Source organism: Pelmatolapia mariae, linkage group LG14 (genome assembly GCF_036321145.2).
Source record: "Pelmatolapia mariae isolate MD_Pm_ZW linkage group LG14, Pm_UMD_F_2, whole genome shotgun sequence".
Taxonomy (NCBI): domain Eukaryota; kingdom Metazoa; phylum Chordata; class Actinopteri; order Cichliformes; family Cichlidae; genus Pelmatolapia; species Pelmatolapia mariae.
Window position 1 is genome coordinate 4,893,006 of NC_086239.1, and position 21,064 is coordinate 4,914,069.

The window sequence follows — 21,064 nt, forward strand, 5'->3', positions numbered from 1 at the left end:
AATGGTCAAATCGTGCGCATTGATACTGAAATATTGGTTCTTCCGATACCAGACATTTATGTTCCAGAATCGACTTTCGTATTACATTATCGATATTATAGTAATTTAGGGTAAATTTGTAGCTTATAATTTACAAGATCACAGTGGAAAGTAACTATATTATTGGATTGTCTGAATAGGGACTACTTCTTCTGCCTATCATAGTGAGATGGGAAATACGACTGTATAAATGCATCACGGCTCACGTGTGCGCGCTAGTTCAGTTTTCGATCATAAGCGGAGTTGCGTATGGGGCTATTTGAGCTCCACAAACAGCAAAGATGCGGTTTGTGACATATGTGGCAAGGCCACAAACCTTGTCAAACACAAACAAAAGTAAATTGTAACAGAATATGATGAGGCGGAGGAGACTGGAGGAGGAGGAGAGACTTTGTGTCTAGGCTTTGTGTCTGTTCAAATGACGGGAATTCGCCGCGTTCTTAAAACTGCAGAATCCCATTTGTTCAAATTGCAGAGTATTTACAGTGGATTATATAGACTAGGTATATATAAAATATACAGTAAAACAGTCATTGTATGCTTTAAAAAACTCAAAATATTTCATACATAAGATAAATAGACAATGACATGTATCTATAATGTTTTTTCTCAGCTTTACTATTTTCAATCAGTCACATTTGTTTTGGATTGGAAAGTGAATATTTTAAAATGTAGGTATAGATTTCAGGGTTTTTTTTTTTTTTTTTAGTTCTTGTGTGAATTCTTCATAATTAAACAAGAAGAACAATAGTCTGATGTCTTGTAGTCATTATAATGACTGTATATATACAGTCGTATTTCCGAATACAGTTTGAAATACAGTACTTTTTATTTTTATTTACCAAACACATTAAGTTTTTACGCAAATGGTAAATGGCCTGAATTTGTATAGCGCACTTAGTCCCTATGGACCCCAAAGCGCTTTACACTACATACAGCCATCCACCCATTCACACACTGGTGTTGTAGCCACAGCTGCCCTGGGGCGCACTGACAGAGGCGAGGCTGCCGGGGACTGGCGCCACCGGGCCCTCTGACCAATGCCAACAACTCTCTATCGAAAACGTTGTACTTATGCAAAGTATCTGTATCGATACCAGCCTGAATTTTACTTGGTATTGGATCCCAACAATGCTGGATCCTTTTCCAGCCTGATCTCTCCAACTGTGGAGGTATTGTACAGACGACACAGGAGCTGTAGCTTTCTATTCTGACTTTATTCATCTCCAAACTACAACTGGACACTGTTGGCAGAGATATGAAAATGCGCAGGAAAATCTGACTGGCATAGCAAACTTCACCGACGATAGTTAGGGAGGCAGTGGCGGTCCTAGTCTGTTTGGCGCCCCGGGCGAACACGCCCTCTGGCGCCCCCCCCCCCCACACACACACACACACATATATGACCCTATATATGAAGAGAGAGAGAGTATGCATAGTATGCAAACGGCTACCAAACAGACATCATAATTCGTCATACAATGAGAACAGGACAAATCAACAATTGACACTGACTAATTAATATTATATTATTGTATATATTGTTTGGAGTTTAGTCTGTTACTATTTTTACCATTTCTTCTTGGAGGAACTGTAACCCACATAATTTCCTTAGGGATTAAGAAAGTATTCTGATTCTTAATGTTTTAGGATACATGACCTGCCATTATCCAATGACACATCTGCTTACCTGTATCTTTTGCTCGTTTCTCCTTGTAGGAGCCATAATTAAATGTATTGAATTTTAATGATCACTGGGTTTTCATTTGTTTGGTTGCTATGGTGATGTGTAACGGGAGTCACGTGGGTGCTAGCGGTGACATTAAGAGGGCGTTGTCAGTCTGTCTTTCACTGGTTTGATTTTGACAGAGAGGAGGGCTGGGTAGCCGTAGTTTTTGTTGACCGCAGCACAACGAGTTTCCCCTTGTTGCATTAGAGCTGTGATGTTTTAAGAGTTTGAATTGCGAGCCGATCACATTGCTCTGTAAACTTTTCAAGCACTTTAATAAACAAGCAAGCAATTCCACCTCTCGCATTATTGCGTGAAGTTGACAGCGCGTCAGGCAAATAGGCAGGCTCCATCCCCAGCCTCTAGCGACTGTGGAAGTCACTACACTCCTCTTCTTTTCTCTTTTTTTTAAACTGAAAAAACGGGTTGTGTGTGAGACTTTAAATCAACAAAATATAAAATATACATTTTAAATTGTTATTGATCCCTTTACCCCTGGTCCTAAAGTATATATTTATTTTCTTACTCTTCTTATATTTATTGTTTGTTTACTTGCACTGCTGTAACTGGAGCCTCGTCATCTCATCTCTCTATATACTGGACTGTATATAGCGGAGATGACAATAAAGTTTACTTTGACTTCAGCAGCGAGCAGGCGCACCGAGGGCTCTCGCGCTCACTTTTCGCGTATAGAATTTCGAAAAAACATCGGTGCAAATTATAAGTCTGTATCATAATGTCTGGTGTTTTCGTGTTTGTTGTATGTTTTTATTTTATTTTATTTTGCGAGTTGGTTATTAGATGCTGCTCCAGCCAGCCAGAGAATCCCCCGCCGCCCCGCCCTCTCCTCCCTGTGCCGCAAGCAGCAGGCGCACCTCGCAAACGGAGGGCGCCCTTACTCCCAGCAAATTGGCGATAGAAAACCGATCGGTGCCTATGCCATTCCCAATATGCGCTGGCATGATGTCGGGGCAGCATGAGTACGAGCATTTTTTTTTTTACCGATGCCCGTGATGCCGCCCCCCACCACGATGCCGCCCCGGGCAACCGCCCGTGTCGCCCGTATCTCAAACCGCTACTGTAGGGAGGAATAAACACACATCAGCCTTCGGCCATTTTTGATGAACGCATACGCCCCCTAGAGCGTGCCAACTTTATTCACAGCCACACAAATGTAAAGCACACATCAAACATAGATGGACCATTTGACTGTCTCCATAATTGAGAGCATTTTCTCTTCTCATGTCAACAGACACATTGCGCCAAAAACCAGCAGAAAGCCTCCCCCCGACCTGGGTGTGAGTGGAGTCCTCTGGTGGGCCACCACACAACCATTCATTATGGAGGTGGATGCCTTGGATCCTGGGGTCGGGGCTGTGGTTTCTCAGCAGTCTGAAGGTAAAATACATCTGTGTGCTCCAGAAGGAAACTATGATTTTGGTAAACAGGAATTGCTCTCTATTTAGCTGGCGATGGAAGAATGGAGGCATTGGTTAGAGGGGACAGGGTATGCACTGGTTGTTTGGACAGACACAAAATTCTCTCTTAACTGTTGCCAGAGACGAAAGAAACCGTCCTCTTCCATTATTATGTACATGGTGGTAAGGTGTCTTGTGGGAACTCACGAATTGAAACAAATGAGTGTGCTGTGTGCGCAACAGTGTGACAAACATTACCTGTCCTTTTATTAACTGCAATAGTGGTGGTCATTAGCCGCTAACTAACTGGGTAAGGGTGTCATGGGCCTGTAGCACTGTCCACTGTTTTAGGGAACATATTTAGTTTTACAGTAAGATACAGGGCTGTTCCCTGCCTTTCTGGGGGGGCTTATATTTCACTAAAAACAAGAACAACAACAAACAAACTGTCCAGTATGAATTTTAACATAATTATGGATTATTATAATAATGATATTTAAAAACAACACAGTTTTAAAGAAAATACATTAAGATGCCGATTAAATATATTAGATTTATATTTCAAATATGACAAAAATGCTGATTTTACAGCAGCAAAATTATTGTATCTCTACAGTTTAAATGTTTAATAAGCTCACCCATCTGCTTTGCACAGAGTGGATAGTGAAACTAATTGAATCATTATAAATACAGTATTTTATATTTATTACTTAAAAAAATTCTCATTACTTAATTATTATAGCACTAGGAATAAATAATAAGGGAAGGATGTGGATCAGCGCTATGATGCAAACCTGTGGCCATGGTACATATAGTCTTCTGGAGAAGGTAAAAATGTCATTGTGTGTGCATGTGTGTGTTGAGATTTTTTAATGTGTATAGATTTTTTTAATGTGTATAGATTTTTTAAAAATTATTACTCATTGACCAGATATGCCCTGTAAGGACAGGAGGAGGAAACAGCTACAAAAGGAGCTATGTGAGGCTGCTAAAGGTATTGGATCCCTCACCAGCTGGATTAAAAGAGCACAGGTAACATTAACACATGTACCAGTTGTTGAATTGCAGAGGTATTCAAGAATGAAATCAATGATAAACACAACTGCAATGTTATGGTTCTATAACATGTTTCTATCATTACTTTATTAAGGATTAGGTGCAATAGTTGTTAAGTGTGGACAATTAAATAATAGATTAATGCAACAGCAAATTGTGCCTTGTTCTCAGATGGACCACAAGTGGAGAGTGATAGATCAGATGGAAGGAGGAAGAGAGTGAGTCACAGGCAGAGGCAAGTTTATTTTCCACAGTTTTTTTCATCAGTTTCATCACCATATGGTCCCAAGTGCTGTCACCAATCTTTGCATTATATTTTTATCTCATAACACTTGTTTAATCAGCTACCATCTCTCCTATGGACTTTTTAATGTCTACAGTCTCAGATCAACACAGTCCCGCCCTCCAGCACTATCAGCATGAGCACCACCAGCAACCCTTTAACAGCAACATTGTATGCCATCAGCTAAAACATAGGCTAGGTTTGCTTTGCATTGTCTCCGGGTGATCACAAAGATATAGTTTGATGCGATTCCATATTAGATTCTTCATGCATGTCGGTTGTTGTTATTCAGCCTGGTTCTATGTGCCCCTTTTTAACTTTGAGCACCCGCCCCTTCAAACATCTCTGCACGACCCTCGCCACTCCTGTATGGTCCTTCCAAGGTCAGAGGAAAGTGATTCACTGGACTCATACTGCCAGATTCACTTGCTATCAGGTTGAGAATCTAACTGCTTCTTTCATGCAACACTGGTTTTGGTGGTGATCTTTGGCCAAAGATGTCAAAGAGTATGTTTCTTCTTGTTCTACAAAACCTCCAGTTCTCCACCTACCAGGTTATTAAGGCTATTACCCACACTGGGTCATTCTTGGTAACATATTGTGTTTCATTTTGTCACACAACTACCACCCTCATGTAATACTGTAATATGAACTATTATTGAGAATTTTTCCAAAGCTGTCCATTTCATAGTTCTCATTAAACTCCCATCCGCCCTTGAGACTGCTCAACTTCAAAGTGTTTTTCACTTGCATGCATTCGCTGAGGATATTGTCTCCGACCAGGAGCCTCAGTTCAAAGCTTGTGTCTGGAAGGAGTTGTGTTCCAAACTTGGGGCCCAGGTCAGTCTCTCTTCTGGTTTTCAACTACAGACTAATGGACAGGTGGCGCTGGCTAATCAGGAGCATTAGGCCACTCTGTGCTGTATCACATCTACTAAGCTATCTCTTTGGAGTTTCTAGCTTTTCTGGGTGGAATATGCCCATAACTCCATGACCTACAAACTCAAAAGTACTCTGTTCCCTCTGTCCAGCACCACATTTGTTGTTGCCGCTGTCTATGAAGGTGCACCTGTGCCAGAACAGTATAAGGAACAGAATAAATGCATTGCTGACTGCCATGCTATGAACCAGACCAGAGAGTGGTTGTCCAATAAATATCCCTCTATGAACAGAATCTAAAAAGCTTGCATCTAGTCTTTTTCTCTTTTTCTCTTTCCATGCCTCCCAGCTCAAAGTGGTCTGGACCAGTCAATTGTCCCTTCCTCCAGTCATAAGAAATATAGATTCCCTTCCCTTATTTAAGTCATAGCTCAAAACATACTTGTTTAACCTGGCTTACTCACTTTAATAAAGATCTTGTTGTCAAATCTTGTTTATTTGTTTTTTGTATCTTAATTTATTTTAATCTACTGTTTTATTGATATCTTTTTCTCTCTTTGTAAGGTAACTTTGGTTTTTAGAAGGGCACCCTCCAAATAAAATGTATTATTATTATTATTATTATTATTATTATTATTATTATTATTATTATTATTATTATTATTATTGTGTGTAAAGTGATTCTGATGGGTGAGTCTGTGAAAGAAAATTTACCTTTATTTTCTTTGTTAAGGAAACCCATGGAATGGTTTTGGGAAACCCTTGGTGCACCCATGTTGCTGCTTATAGTGCTGACCCTTGTATGTGAAACACTTGGTTGGTGCTGACAGTGGCCCTGTTGCTGAGGTTGGGGTCATCCTGTAAACTGTTAAACTACCTCCACTGCTTCGGTGACTGGAACACAAGTAAGAGAGATGTCACTGATTTTGTCACTGAGCAGTGACAAAATTCTCAAGATAGTCTCCCTTTAGAAAACCACCAGGATTTGTCTCAGCATCACAGTAAAGTTCATCCCTTTTGCAAGGATGTTTTTCTCTGCCTGGGTGAGTTAGTCAGACAAATTTCCCCCCCACTTGTCCACGTCCCTGGTGTGACATCCTGTCTCTGGCCACTGAGGACACACTCTGTATTTTGCTGGTGTTTCCAACGCACAACAAGTAGGTCAAACGTCTTTTGTTGCCTGGTATTAGACTTTTCATGTTGTGGTACATGAACCTTCTCAGTGAATTCAGAACTCTTTTCAGAGTATTCTCATCTGAAAGAATTGTAAGTCTCTGTCTTGATCTGCACCTCTTTTGATTTTAGCACACAATGGTAAAATTTGTTTGTCTGACCCATTCATTGAGCAGCTGGCTGTGTGTTCTGGAGGATTTTTGCTGCTTGGAGGCCCCTAACTCAAGAGCTCATTTGCAGACAAATTAGATTTAAATAAATATTTTAGACTAGATTTAGGGGTTTTATTCACTTTACGGATTTATGTTTATATATCTTGGGGTTTTTTTTTAAAATGAGAGAAGACAAATTTGCTCAAATTATAAGTTTAATTTTTATGTTATTTATTTCATCTTCGTCATCATCATCATCATCAGTTTCTTTCTGTCATTACTTTTTTTTTTTTTTCTCTTTTAGTTTATGCTTAATTATTACTGTGGTCATTGTTAATCCGTTAATTAATTTCTTGTTTTCTCAATCCTTATATTTCTTAATTTTTTAATTAATTAATCTTATTTTTCCATTCTACCCGTGTCTACCAGGGGCTGGGGAGTGGCCTGCAGTATCACCCTCCTTCTACTGGATGGTGGTGCTTTAGCTCAGTCCTACTACTAGTTAGCACTGTTGCATTTTTTTATGTGTAATACCCTCTTTTGAACACACAATGTCACACTCTGTTGAATAGACCCGTGCTTACTACTTCTTCTCAGTTTCTCTTTTGGTTTTACACGAAGTTGTGCACCTTTTAAACAAAACAAAGACACAACATAGAACAATAACAAACATTCACACCACTTTCTTTTTAAAAAAAAAAATGGAAGTATGTTACCCAAATGACTTAAAAACCATGTGGATACATCAACACAATTGTCACCATGTTGCTTTCATAACATTTTTTTTAAATTAAACGACTCAAAAAGCAGTGACCACTATTTTACCGGCCTTCATTTTTCCCACAGTTTCAAATCCTGTGATTACTTGTTGCTTTAACCGGACCTCAATTTTCCCTGCAAACAACTTTATATGATATCTTTTATGCCGATTATGTGTAGTTGTTGCTTTTCTAATGATTTAGCTTACACTCCTTTAAATGCTACACAAAGTTTATAAGGTCCTCATGCTTTTGAGAGGAAAACCTCAACACATATGTTGTCGCTTTTCTCCTTAAGGCAGGGGACTTTAAACTTTCTATATTTAAACTAAAAATATCATATCATATACACATTAAGTTATAAAAAAAATTATGGTTAGAATTTGAAATTGTTTTACATGATGCGATGGACCTCCATCTCTCTGGCTCAGAGACAAAAGCTGGCGCACCCAGGCAGTAAACACTTTTATTGCATGTGGTAAAAACAGAATGTTAACATGATTGATCAAAAAGTTGAAGGGAAGCCCTTAGACCCCATGTCCGACTCGAGTTTCATCTCCTGCACCTTTTGGATATCTCCCTATAAGGAGAGAACACTTCTCACATCACCATGGCAACCAGCTCCTATCCTCCGCTCAGGGCTGTAGAGAAAAGTGCCCATTCCATAACACCTGATTTATGGCCCTGTTTTTTCTCTAGTAGTCAGCCTTAAAGTTTGTACCTTCTGGTGCCATCTCTAGTGCAGGCAGACTAGACAAGTCAAAGGCATTAATCATCCATGTATAGGGATGGGAATCGAGAACCTGTTCTCTATAGGAAATGTTTTCTAGTAGTCTAAATTTCTTGTAATCGCAAGTCTGCTTGCCTATTGATTCAGCCTATCGGTTCATACTCTTACATTACATTTAGTTGATTTCAGTTGTCGGAGGAGCAAAATACTAGTGCAGCCTACAGCATGGATATGGACATAACATATTTTAATTGCACAAAAGGACAAGTGTAAAAATGGTTGTATTCAGTTGTTTAAAGGAGGTGGCAGAAACACTCAGGACAGTCAAAAAGTCATGACCACACCATCAGTTCATCAGTAGGATGAACAAATTAAAGGTTTTCAGGCCACACTAACAGTAATGTTCAGTGATAAGCGCAACTGAATTATTCATGATTTTCATAAATTCAAGATCTTCTATAGACATTTGACATTTGAGGTTTTTTCTCTTGCTTTCTCATTGAAGTCACGATTGTATTACTTTACCAATGGCTCCTCTATGTGAGCAATGGAGATTCGGTTAACTTGAATGGTGGGAATGCTGCTCCCCAACTTATAGACTTCTCTATAAGGTAGCGAGAACTAAAATAGTCCGCACATACACGCACCCACCATTGTCCAACATCAGTAGCAACACACTTACCATTTCAGTAGCAAGACACCCTTGCAGAAAACAATAAAAAGTGGAAAATCTTGCTGCATGCTTTAAATGTTAAAAAGTACTACCACCTGGTGGACAAATATAGAAAGAAAATTCAAAGTAAATAGTACAAGAGCAAAATATTCCTTGATGTTAAGATAAATGTGGGAGCAAATGTTGGTTTTTGGCCAGCTTAGCTACTTCAAGCTAATCCAAGGAAGTGAGATGGTGCAGTGGTTAGCAATGTTGCCTGAGTTCAATGCCACCATCTGTGTGGAGTTTGCATGTTCTCCCTATGCTTGTGTGGGTTCTCTCCAGGTACTCCAGCTTACTCCCACAGTCCAAAGACATGTGATTGTGATTCTAAATTGCCATAGTTGTGAATGGTTATGTTTCTATGTGTTAGCCCTACGTCAGATTGGTGACCTATCCAGGGAGAAGCTCGCCCCTTGTCCTATAGGATAGGCTCCAGCAACCTGCAAACCTGATAAGAGAATGGATGGATAGGTGTTAATTATTCATTCATCCATCCATCCATTCTATTCGGTCTATTCCACATTCTTTATCGTTCTGTTTTCCTTTAAGAGTAAATAAAGCAGGAATCATGTAGGTTAGTGAATTCCACAGTAAACCATCTTCTGTTTGTAGAAACTGTGCAGGACCTTTATTTTACAGTAGAGGTTATTCCAGTAAACAAATTCTTTGCACTTCCTTTTTTGGTTGGTACTGTTCAAAGGCAGAGAAAGCAACTTTATTGCTCTGTTGAAAAAAGGAAAAGATGAACTTTAAACTCTCCTTGTCAGCTGACTAGAGATAAAACTATTATGTGGGACAGTGGCTCAACGGGGCCAGAAACTCTTGAAGAACAAAGGCCAAGAACAAAAACATGCCTTGATTTCATGAAGGGATCTGAGAAATGTAGAAGGCACAGACATTTATAAGCATTTACAAGTGGCTTTTCTGGTTCTGCAACAGAGAAAGTTTTAGAGCAGAAAGGCATTATAAGCTGGTAAGACTAGGTTGAGTTCAGGAATGTTGGCACATAACAGGGTGGTGCAGGGACGGAGAAAGAGGGAGGGACGCAAACAGAGGAGGGACAAAGAACAGGAGAGAGTCATAAATGTAATAATTACACTGTAGTCATAAATAAGCGTCAAGCACTCTTTTCCACAGGTTACCCGTGTAGTTAACAACATTATTGCTGTACGGATAGGAGCAAGAGAGGGCTGAGGATTCCCTTTTCTGATCTTAAAATTGTTTTCAACTGTATTCTTTTTTTTTCTTTTCATTTTTCACGTGAATTTCTGATTCCAAGTGATGGATTTATTCCTGGATTCTGGCTAACTATGGCAAATTTCTTTCCACTCATTTCCTCAACACCAAACAACATTTTCCAGTCTTAGTTTTTCAGTAAATTGAGCAATAGATTTCACTATGTCTGTAGCTACCCTGTTCAGGGGTAAGTGGGGACAGAAACCAAAAGACGTCACAGAAAAGCAACCAGTTGTGGTTCAACCAAGCCAAGAGGAAGATGATGATGATGAGTCCAGCACTGGATTTAGTAGAGAACCTATTCGCAGGAACTCCCGCTTTTACCGGTCAATGAGGAAGAAGAGACTGATCTCATCTGAGCAATCTGAAAGTAAGACAAGAAGACTAGCACAGAATTTGGCTGTGACCACAATTTAACAATGAATTTCCTGTTAAGTTAATATTAGCTGGGCTAAAAGCCAGCAAAAAGATTTTACCCCGCTAAAATCTTTTTTTTACTTAGATGCTAGATGTATAGTTAACTTTAAATTAATCATTTATATATAACTGTGCTTAAGCTAGGTTATGAATTCAGTTCTCACACGTTGTTATCAAAGGCATCGTTTTAGGGACTGCTGTAGTTAATGGTGCAGTTGTTATTGAAAGTAGAACAAAGGCAGTTTCTATCCTTCAGTAGAAATCTACATGAATACAACCTGAGAAACTGGTTCTGTTTGAACCGCGTACAGCGGTGAATAATGTATTTCCCACGGGTAAATGGACTGGCGTTCAACCTATGACCTCAAGCTATCAAAGCAAGAACAACCTTGAGTTTAAATGTTAAAATGAACCTACCTGGATAACAATATACTTAATGTCTTGCTATATATATATAACCCCAATTTTGAACAAACAAACAAACAAACATGCTGTTTAAATGCTGTGTAAATAAGACAGATGCAACGATTTGCAGATCTCATAAACCTGTATTTCATTCACAATAAAACATAGAAAATGTCAAATCAAGAACATGTACCATTTTAAGAAAAGTATTCAGTTTGGATTTGATTGCAGGAAAAAAAATAAAGTTGGGACAGGGTTTAACAACAGTCCATAAGGAGGAGGAGACTGAGGAGACCAGTTGCTGAACTTCTGGCAAAGGAATGTTCTTTCTTGTTTGATATAGAATTCTACCTCCTCAATATTTCTTCATTTTTCTGATTTAATTTCACCACGTGTTTTCAGTTGATGAAAGGACTGGACTCTGGACTTGGGTTCAGCACCTGAACCTTCTACTACAAATAATAATAGATGCACTGTATGATTTAGCACTGTCTTGCTGAAATATGAACACCGATGGGAGCACATGTTGTTCTAAAACCTTTATATACCTTCCAGCACTGATGATGCCTTTCTAAATTTCCAAGCTGCCAGTTCCATAGGCACTAATGCACTCCCTAAAGAGGACAGGAATAATTCAGGATGTTATCAATGTTGCATCTCTGATGGTATATCAGATGGTATATCAGCATTGATAAAAACATGGATGGGGTTAAAAAAGGAATCCATTATGATTTTAAATAAGAGAAACAATATTAAGTCAAGATATTATTTATTTGATAAACACATAATATTAACAAAGCACACATAGATAAACTCTATTTTAAGACTCTGTATCATTTAACCATGAAAGGATTTAACATCCAACCGTATTATTTCACGTTTGGATGAAGATGAGCTGAGGGATCTCAAGCTCTTCGACAAGGGAAACAATACAGTTGACTGTGTCTACACAAAGATACAAGGTGCATAAAGAGCCATCCCCCACCTAGACCTGAATGACCATATCTCACTCATGTTGTTCCCCGCCTACCAACCCCTATTAAAACACCACAAATCAATAATGTAGACCATCACTGTATGGCCCAGTGACACTGCCCCTGTGCTGTAGGCCTCTTTTCAATCTACAGACAGGAAGCTCTTCAGAGACACAGCTACATATGAGGGAGAGATCAAGCTGGAAGAATACATATCTTTAGTTACATCATGTAACCACCACCAAGTCAGTTACCACTGGAAGAACCAAGAAACCTGGCTGAATGTGGAGGTTGGATCTCTGTGGAAAGACAAAGATGCCACATTCAGAATTGGCGATGTATCATCACTTTGGCCTGAATGGCCTGGAGATCCCTGTCTGCAGGCATCAAAAGAGCGAAAGCTACTTATGCGGAGAAGATAAAAAGGCATCACAGAGTACAAAATCATAGATGCACTGGGATTTATCTCTGCCTGATTATCCCAATGACTTTCATGTCTGCTTCAATGAGCCCCTCTAGGACTACACTCACTTCAACACCAGGTGAACTACGACTCAGCTTGACCTCAGCAGAAGTGGCTCACATGAAGTTGCAGGCCCTGACAGTATACTAGAATGGACACTGAGAGATTGTGCCAGTCAGCTGTCAGATAATGGGATCTCATCAGTGTTTCATACAGCCTGCAAACCTTGAGAATAAGGACTTGTATATTTGTCTCCTATTCTTGGACCACTTACGCCCTCAGTACAATAATTCCACAAACTCAGCAGCAAAAACTTGCAAAACCTGACCTGAGCTTCTCCCTCTTCAGTTGGTTCCTGGACTTCTTAATCACTAGATCCCCCTAGGTTGTGTATGAGACCTCTCATACACTGCTCGGTAGAATATCAAAGCTCTCACATTGTGACGTTTGTAGATGACACAACAGTGGTGAGATGGAGAACCAACAGTGATGCGTCTGACTACAGGCAGGAATTACAAAACAACCAGCAAGCTGGTGCTCTAGAAAACCAAGGAGATGATTGTGGATTTCAGGAAGTGTAGAATCCCCCCCTTCACACTCCTATACATCGAGGGAGTAGCTGTTGAAGAGGACTCCAGCTGTAAGGATCTCAGTGTACATCTTTAAGAGGACCTTTTCTGGAGTCACAAGACATCCTTCCTTGTTCAGAAGACATACCACCGTCACTACTTTCTTAGAAAGTTGAGGTTCACTGTATTTTGGGGCTAAGTCTTGACCACAACAGGAAAAGACTCAGCTGTGTTTTAGAAGAAAGGTCACACTTTCAAAAGAAAGGAAGCCAAGTAAGTCCACTGTGAACAACCATTATTGAACACAAGGGGTGGATTATGACACCAGCTATTAGTCAGCTATACTCCTACTTCTACTACACCTTGCTCCAAGTCACTATCAGTAATTCACATGATCGTGTGTTGGAGTAATGTCATACAGAGGTTTTACACCTTGGTCCCTTACAGTCAAAATGGTTACTAGTGGCTTGTGACTACAATGACCAGAATGAATCAAAACCTACGCAGGGATCTTTTTAAAATCCTAATATCTATCTATCTATCTATCTATCTATCTATCTATCTATCTATCTATCTATCTATCTATCTATCTATCTATCTATCTATCTATCTATCTATCTATCTATCTATCTATCTATCTATCTGTTTTTTCATGAAGCCTTGTCTTCATTTTTGCTGATCAATGTGAGAGTATTCACTAAGGTTTTTTTGTGTGTGAAAATGGTGTAGATCTCAGTAAGTGCTCAATTTCTACCTATTCCTGTTTGGGTACAGTATGCACACAGTGTGTAAATTTAACATTATTTCACATCAATCACATCACATCGCATCAATCATTCTATACTAACTTGAAGTATTCTGTATTCATAGAGCCATAGTACCAGTTATTTAACCTAAAAACAATTACAGACCTAGATAATGGAATTTTAATATAAACCTTCAAAACATGTCTAAAAGCACTCTTGCCTTAAGCTATGTTTCTTTCCTCTTGCAGTTTTTATAGCAAATCTCTGATATTCAAGTGGAATGGCCTTTAATTCATCCATTCTCTTCCACTTATCCTTATCAGGGTTGCGGGGGGAGTGGAATTTATCCCAGCTATCATATGATGAGAGGCAGGTACACTCTGGACAGGTTGCCAATCTAACACAGGGCTGAAATGCTATGAAGCCACAAGAAAAAATGGAGATTGATTCATTCAGTCTTCATCCAACTACTGGTCCCAGTGAGATTTCTTGAATCCTTGTTGTTGAACTACACTTAGTCTAGCCCCTCACCAATTTGTCTTTGGAGAGCCTATCAGGCACAAAATGCCTCTGAAGACATAGGTCCTAGGATCACTTTGGCACCTAAATCACTTTAACATAATAAGACAGTTACTCATAGCGGAGGGATGTTTACATTCAAGTGATAAAGTACTTTAGTGATAACTGAATAGCAGAGTTACAGGTCAACAAAGAGGGCTTAGTATTCTTTTCATTTCCTATTACCAGTAGACACCTTTTACTCTGACAAAATACTTTACCCCAAAATGTAAATGTTTATCTTATGGCTGCTGGCAGTGACCTGTGTCTGTACAGAGTAATTAACTTGTTAAGGTGCTCTGAGTGCTTGAAAGCCTAGAAAAGCAATGAGAATCTAACACTTCAGCCAGTTTAGTTACAAAAATTCATTAAAAAAACCAAACTACTTCACATAGGAAACAGGTGTGAGTGAAAGAGAAAGACAGAAAAACAGATAGATTTTTTGTAACCCACTAGAAATAAGTGATTAAAATGTAGCCATTTTAACTACTGTGTAATTTTCAAATTCCTCCCTACTATATCTATAAATACACTCTCTACCTTTCTAACTTTCCAGATTCCACCAGGCTTACTTTGGACCACAGTCCATCCAGTAGTGCAGGATCTTCCTCCTCTCATTCTCCCTTACCCCACAAGTCACCTTTGTTGCCAGGGGCTAGACGGTGAGTCTGCATGCCTTCACTGCCCAACCCTGTAACCAAACACACCCAGAAAACAAACAATCACATAACAATGCTTGCTTGAACATGGCACACTGCTTTATAATTAACACCTGGCACTCTTAGTGGCTTATCATATCTGTGATAAGCACACAAGTCTCTGTGAAAGTTAAGTCTTTGTTCCTCTCCTGGTTCTAGGTCGTTAACCAAGAGTTTTCTGTTTTGACTTTTGAATCGCGTTAATTCATTATTGTTTTGATTGAAGAAGTGGGATTTGTTTCTATATTCTATTAATTATCTTTGCACTTATGAGTTTTCTTATCTCTGTTTGTTTCCAATTGTATTATTTTATGTAACTCATATAGTCATAAATTACTTTAGGTTTGTTAGTTCCCTTCTGGTCCTCTTAGTTTCATGTCTATGTTTTGCCTTTATTATCTCCCATGTTCAGTCGGTCTTGTCTTTGTGTCTGTTTACTCTTTTGTGTGTGTCAAGCTCAGGTGTCTTAGTCTTGGTATTAGTTCCTGTTTTATTTTGATAGTTCCTTGCCTCATGTGCTTTATGTTCAGTTTTACTTTTCCCAATTTCTTTACCCTGATTAGCTTCAGCTCTGTTCCCTGGTATTTCCCCATCTCCCTAATTAGTCTCCTGTGTATATATTCTCTCTGTTTCCCTCTGTCCTTTGTCAGAGCACTTGTCCTTTTTTGTCTTCAAGCTCCTGAGTGCTTGTTTTCTAGTGGTCTTCCCCAGTGTAAGTTTTCTGTTGACAGAAGAGTTAAAAAAATAAGAGACAAAAATACCCATCAAGTCAAAAGCAAATTTACAATATTTGAAATTACTAATTAGAACAGAGGATTCATGTGGTGAAAGGTGTAAGATAATCTGAGTAAGTATGTCTAAAGCGGTGCATTTTAAGAAAGGATTTGAAAATGCAAAGATGTTAAACTGACTGAATCTTATATATCCCTTTTCTAATGAGCTCTGAGCTCTACCTGAGCACTCATTGTGCTTTATACAACTTGCCTCATTCATCCATTCATATAGAGAGCAACTTGGGATTAGTATCTTGCCTAGTGATATTTGCCATGCTGGAGCATCCAGGGGTCAAATCACCAACCTTCTGATTAGTAGATGACCTGCCAGATATTCTGGCTTGACCTAAAAAGTCACATTTGACAACCATACATATGACAGTAAAAAGGCCTGTATTGTAACTTGCCTCTAAAGGGTCACCCTCGCTGCCCCACAGCGCCACGCTAAATCATCAGAGGGGTCATGCAGGGGCAAGAGGGCATCCTTTTTCATCGGCTACCTCTGTCCAACCCACCTGAGGGTCTTCGGATTGCTGACGTGTACCATTGACTCTGGCTTCCAAGGAATCATCTCCTCAGCCATTGGCAAGCTCTAGCTAAACCATGGGATTAGTCACGTTTACAAAACATTGTTTGAGGCTGGACCAGCCAAAATACCAGAAAAGTAGATGTGGCAAAAGTACTGACATACTGTACTTAAGTAAAGGTACTGTTAAAAAATACTTTGGCAAAAATTGAAGTTCTGATTCAATTTCTTTACTTAAGTAAAACTGAAAACAAAAAAAAAGTTTCTGAAATGTACTCAAAGTAAGAAAATAAAAAATAGCTCTTGGGAGAACATTTCAACCAGCTATTTTTATGCAAAGCTAACTGAACCTTGCAATATATTAATATAATAAACTATATGTACATGGGAATACAAACTTTGTTTCGGTGTAAATTTTATTTCTAATAAATGCACTCAGCTTGAATCAGATATATAGCAGAGGAAAAGAAGGAGAATCTTTAAAAACAGCTCTATTTTCTGTCTACCACATTGTAGATGGTGACTTTGCCTCCACACCTAAACAGAAACATGAGTACATTCCGGGGTTAAACTGGGATTCAGCAGGTGGGAGAATCCTAAAATCGGTTGTAGCAGCTCAGGGTGGGGAAAAAAATCACAACTCACAATAATTTCTTTTGTGGGCTCCATCGGATTTTCAGTGTATTGGCTGTGATCAGCTGACCATTCAGCAAGACGTGAGCACATTTATGAGCAGTCTTCACTAATTTCCCTCTCCTACATTTACAGCATACTGTTTATACTGTATTAATAGTAGGTGGTATAACTTTGGTATGAAGGTGAAACTCAGTGAATGAATCTTAGCATCATCAGCTTAAACTTAAACTTAATTCTCAATTTTAATAATTCTTAATGCATTTTTTTGGTTTGTTATTTTGCTTTGATTCTTTGTAAGGAGCTTGGAAAGTAAAGGACTTTTTTAAATTTCTTGAAGACGTTTCGCCTCTCATCCGACAAGCTTCTTTTGTTCCAAAACTAAAGTGTCCCAGTGGAGAGTCCCAGTCCCATCTGGGACTCTCCATCACTCACCACCATTTCGTTTTAAAACTAGAAACCTAAACTACCACTCTCCTTAGATTACCATAACCTGGATGACTGAGAACCTACACAGATACTCTGATTCTTTGTTTAACGCACAGCTCTGTAACACTTAGTTGTCACCATGTAAACGTGAGCGTTTCACCTACATTTGTGACTAAAAATAGACCTGCAATATAAACATGTATAAGACGAATGTGAATAAAAAGTAAAATAGTCTAAGGAGCTTGAAAAGAAAGCGACTGGTCCTTTTGAAGTTTCTTCACAAAACTTAAAGAAATGACATGAAATGTCATTTAAATGACATGAACATGACATGAAATGTCATTTACATCATGGAGCCTTGCTCTTAAAAAACTGACAGAGATGTAACACTGTCTGTAAAGCTGGATTTAAGAAATAAGTGCTTAAAGTTAAAGTTTTAAAAACATGTTTAGCGCCATCTTCTGTCAATAAGTGATGTCATGTGCTTGGTTGGTTGGCTAATAGACTTAAATTAATTTATGCTAGCTAGTTAAGGAGAAAATTGATAACTCAGAAGAAAATAAGGACACTAAAACTAAAAATACGTTTAAGGGGGGTCACATCTGGGCTGGCCTTTGCTGCAACAAAGATTTTTATGATAAGAAAACAAGGCTATACTGTCCACTTTCACTTTACTGGCTGTTGAAGACACTCTCCGTATTTTGCTGTGGTTTCTGATGCACAACAAATAAGTCAAACCTCCTTTGTTGCCTAGTCTTAGACTTCTCATGCTGTGCTAAACGAGCCTTCTCCATGAATTCAAACACCTTTTTAAGAGTATTCTCATCTAGAAGCATAGAAAGTCTCTGTCGGATCCGCTCCTCTTTAGCACTTCTTTGGTAAAATGTGTTTGTCTCACCTGTTCATTGAGCAGCTGGTGCTGTGCCTTCTGGAGGATTTTTGTTGCCCGGAAGTCCTTAACTGAAGAGCTCATTTGCAGACTTTTAGAAGTAATCCTATTTTGTCTTCATCTGAGGCTGAATCTCAGGTGGTTCCTGTAATTAGCCATCTTATGTGCTGTTTGCTCATACTGATGTATAAGCTTTAGGCAGTCCTTGCCAAAGTGGGTTAAAATTGTATGTATTTCACATACATGGGTCAGTACTGCAGGCAGAAACATGGGTGTGCCATGGATTCCCCAATCTCACCCATTGTGGCCAACTTGTACTTGGAAGAAGTGAAAAAGAGGGCTTTGTTATCCTACCCTGGAACACCACCAAGTCATTGATTCAGGTAGGTGGATGACACCTGGGTGAAAATCAAATCTCAGGACCTACCACAATTCACTGATCACATTAACTCAGTAGACCAACACATCAAATCCACCAGGGAGGATATGAAAAGTGGCAGGTTACCCTTCTTAGACTGTGAGTCCCCCATTCCATCCGTAATGGGGGACATGATGATGTGTACCGTAAACCTATGCATACAGATTAGTATTTAACGTTCGACTCTCATCATCCACTGGACCATGAACACCATCCCCACAGACACAGTGGCCAGGGAAGCAGAAGAACGTCACAAGAAGGCCCTGAGAATATGTGGTTATCCCAGCTAGACTTTTGTTAAAGCTGGGAAGGCGCATAAAGAAAGCTCCAGTCGATCCAGGGGAGAAGGACAACCACTGCCTAAGCGAAAACCCCTGGTGATGCCATATGTGTCAATAGTATCGGAACAGTTGAGATGCATTTATCCCTCTGTGGCGTTTAAACCCCAAAACACGCTGCGCCAAGAATTGGTCCACCCCAAGGATCGGGTCCCCCAACACAGAGTAATATAGCGTACGCTGTTAAGTGCCATGATTTATGTATCGGGGAAACCAAGCAACCTTCGGATGGCACAACACAGAAGAGCTACCTACCAACTCCGCAGTCTATTTGCACCTACAGGCCAGTGGACACTCTTTCAATGATGAGGATGTACAAATCCTGGACAGGGAGGAACGCTGGTTTGAGCGTCGAGTCAAGGAGGCCATTTACGGGAAAAAGGAAAGACCATCTCTGAATCGAGGAGGTGGCTTAAGGGTACATCTTTCACCATCTTACAATGCTGTGATTGCAGCCATTTCCCAACCCTCTGTGAATGATACTCATGGCCATTGATCAGTGGTCTTTGATCAGTAGTTGTTGATCAATGGTAATGATAATTTGCATATTAATGATCAAGGAACTGATCTCATTCAGTGGTGCTAGTTTCAGTCATTGGGCACTTCTCATCATTCAGCATTGTCAGAATATGTCTTTTCCCCCTTTTCAATTCAATTTTTTAAAGTAAACTGTGAAACTTTATTTGTTATTTTTTACTGTAGATGAAGTGCAAAAGGGTGTAACTATTGCAGTGTATACTTTGCATTAGATGGAGGAGTTGTACAGGGAGGCATAGGCAGGAATGATTTCCTGTGTCATTCAGTGGTGCATTTGGGTAATCTCCTTCTCACACTGAACTCCTTTGACTGGTCAGCACGTAATGGAGTGGGTGGTCCAGCATTGTACTTATCTTGGACATCATCTGCCTCTCCAACAGCACCTTAAGGGAGTCCATCTCCATCCCCACAACATTACCAGCCTTGCGGATCAGTTTATTGAGTCTCTTCGCATCTGTGACCCTTAACCTGATGTCCCAGTGTGGAACAGCATGGAGGACAGCACTGGTCACAACAGACTAACAGAAAATCCTGAGCATTGTCCAACGTCAAAGATGTTAAATGATCTCAGCCGCCTTAGAAAATAGACACAACTCTGTCCCTTCCTGTACAGTGCAGTGGTATTTTTTAACCCAGTCCAGTTTATTATCTATGTGTACTCCGAGGTATTTATGGTCCTCTACAATATTGACCCCCTGGATTGAAACAGGGGTCACAGGTTTCCTGGTCCTCCTAAAGTCCACAATCAGTTCTTTGATCTTTGTCACGTTGAGCTGCAGATGATTCTGCTCACACCACGTTACAAAGAAGCCAACCACAGCCCGGTACTCTGTCTCATCACCCTCTCTGATGCATTCAGTCACTGCAGAGTCATCAGAAAAAAAACGGCAGGTCTCTGTGCAGTGGCTGAAGTATGTGGTGTAGAGGGTGAAGAGGAAAGGGGAGAGCAGCAGTATATTAATGACTAACCTTGTATTGTGGATGGATTATCTCAGTGGTTCTCCTGACTGACGTTTGGTCCGTTTACAGCATCCTGCCATGCGATTGCATTTGCCCCTAACCATTGGGAACCCTCACATTAACTTTTATCGAGTGGAAAAAAGTCCTCTGTTCATTAGAGTTCGTCCTCCAGCTTTACTGTTTATGTTATGCTAGCATAGCTTTGTCGCGCTAGGGATCACGTAGCACATCATTATATACCAGCTAGCCCAACTTCAGTAACCCTACAAACGTCGCTGCTGTTTACTTTCCTGTCTTCATTTATGTTGGAAGTGATAGTGGAGCTGTATGTTTTAATTTGTTTCATAAATCCCTCAGTCAGAACATGGTATATTATATATAACTCCCTGCTAACTTCTAACTCTGTTAAATGTCATAAATTCCGTTTTCATGGATGCCTGGATGTTAAACTTAATTGTTACACCTGATAGAGCAGAACATTGATCATTTTATTACAGATGAACGAATTTAGACAGTTTTTCAACTCTCAGTAATGCTACAGTGTTCGTTTGACTTATGGACCT

The 21,064-nt window shown here is 39.6% G+C and overlaps 1 protein-coding gene across 1 annotated transcript in view; it reads left to right on the forward strand.

Moving 5' to 3' along the window:
* The first annotated feature begins 10,121 nt into the window (after positions 1-10,121).
* Positions 10,122-21,064, forward strand: part of ngef (neuronal guanine nucleotide exchange factor) — a 35,818-nt gene continuing 24,875 nt past the window's right edge. The window contains exons 1-2 of the mRNA XM_063493598.1: positions 10,122-10,538; positions 14,857-14,962. Coding sequence (XP_063349668.1) covers positions 10,331-10,538; positions 14,857-14,962 — 314 coding nt within the window. The 5' untranslated portion in view covers positions 10,122-10,330. The remainder of the gene's footprint in view (positions 10,539-14,856; positions 14,963-21,064) is intronic.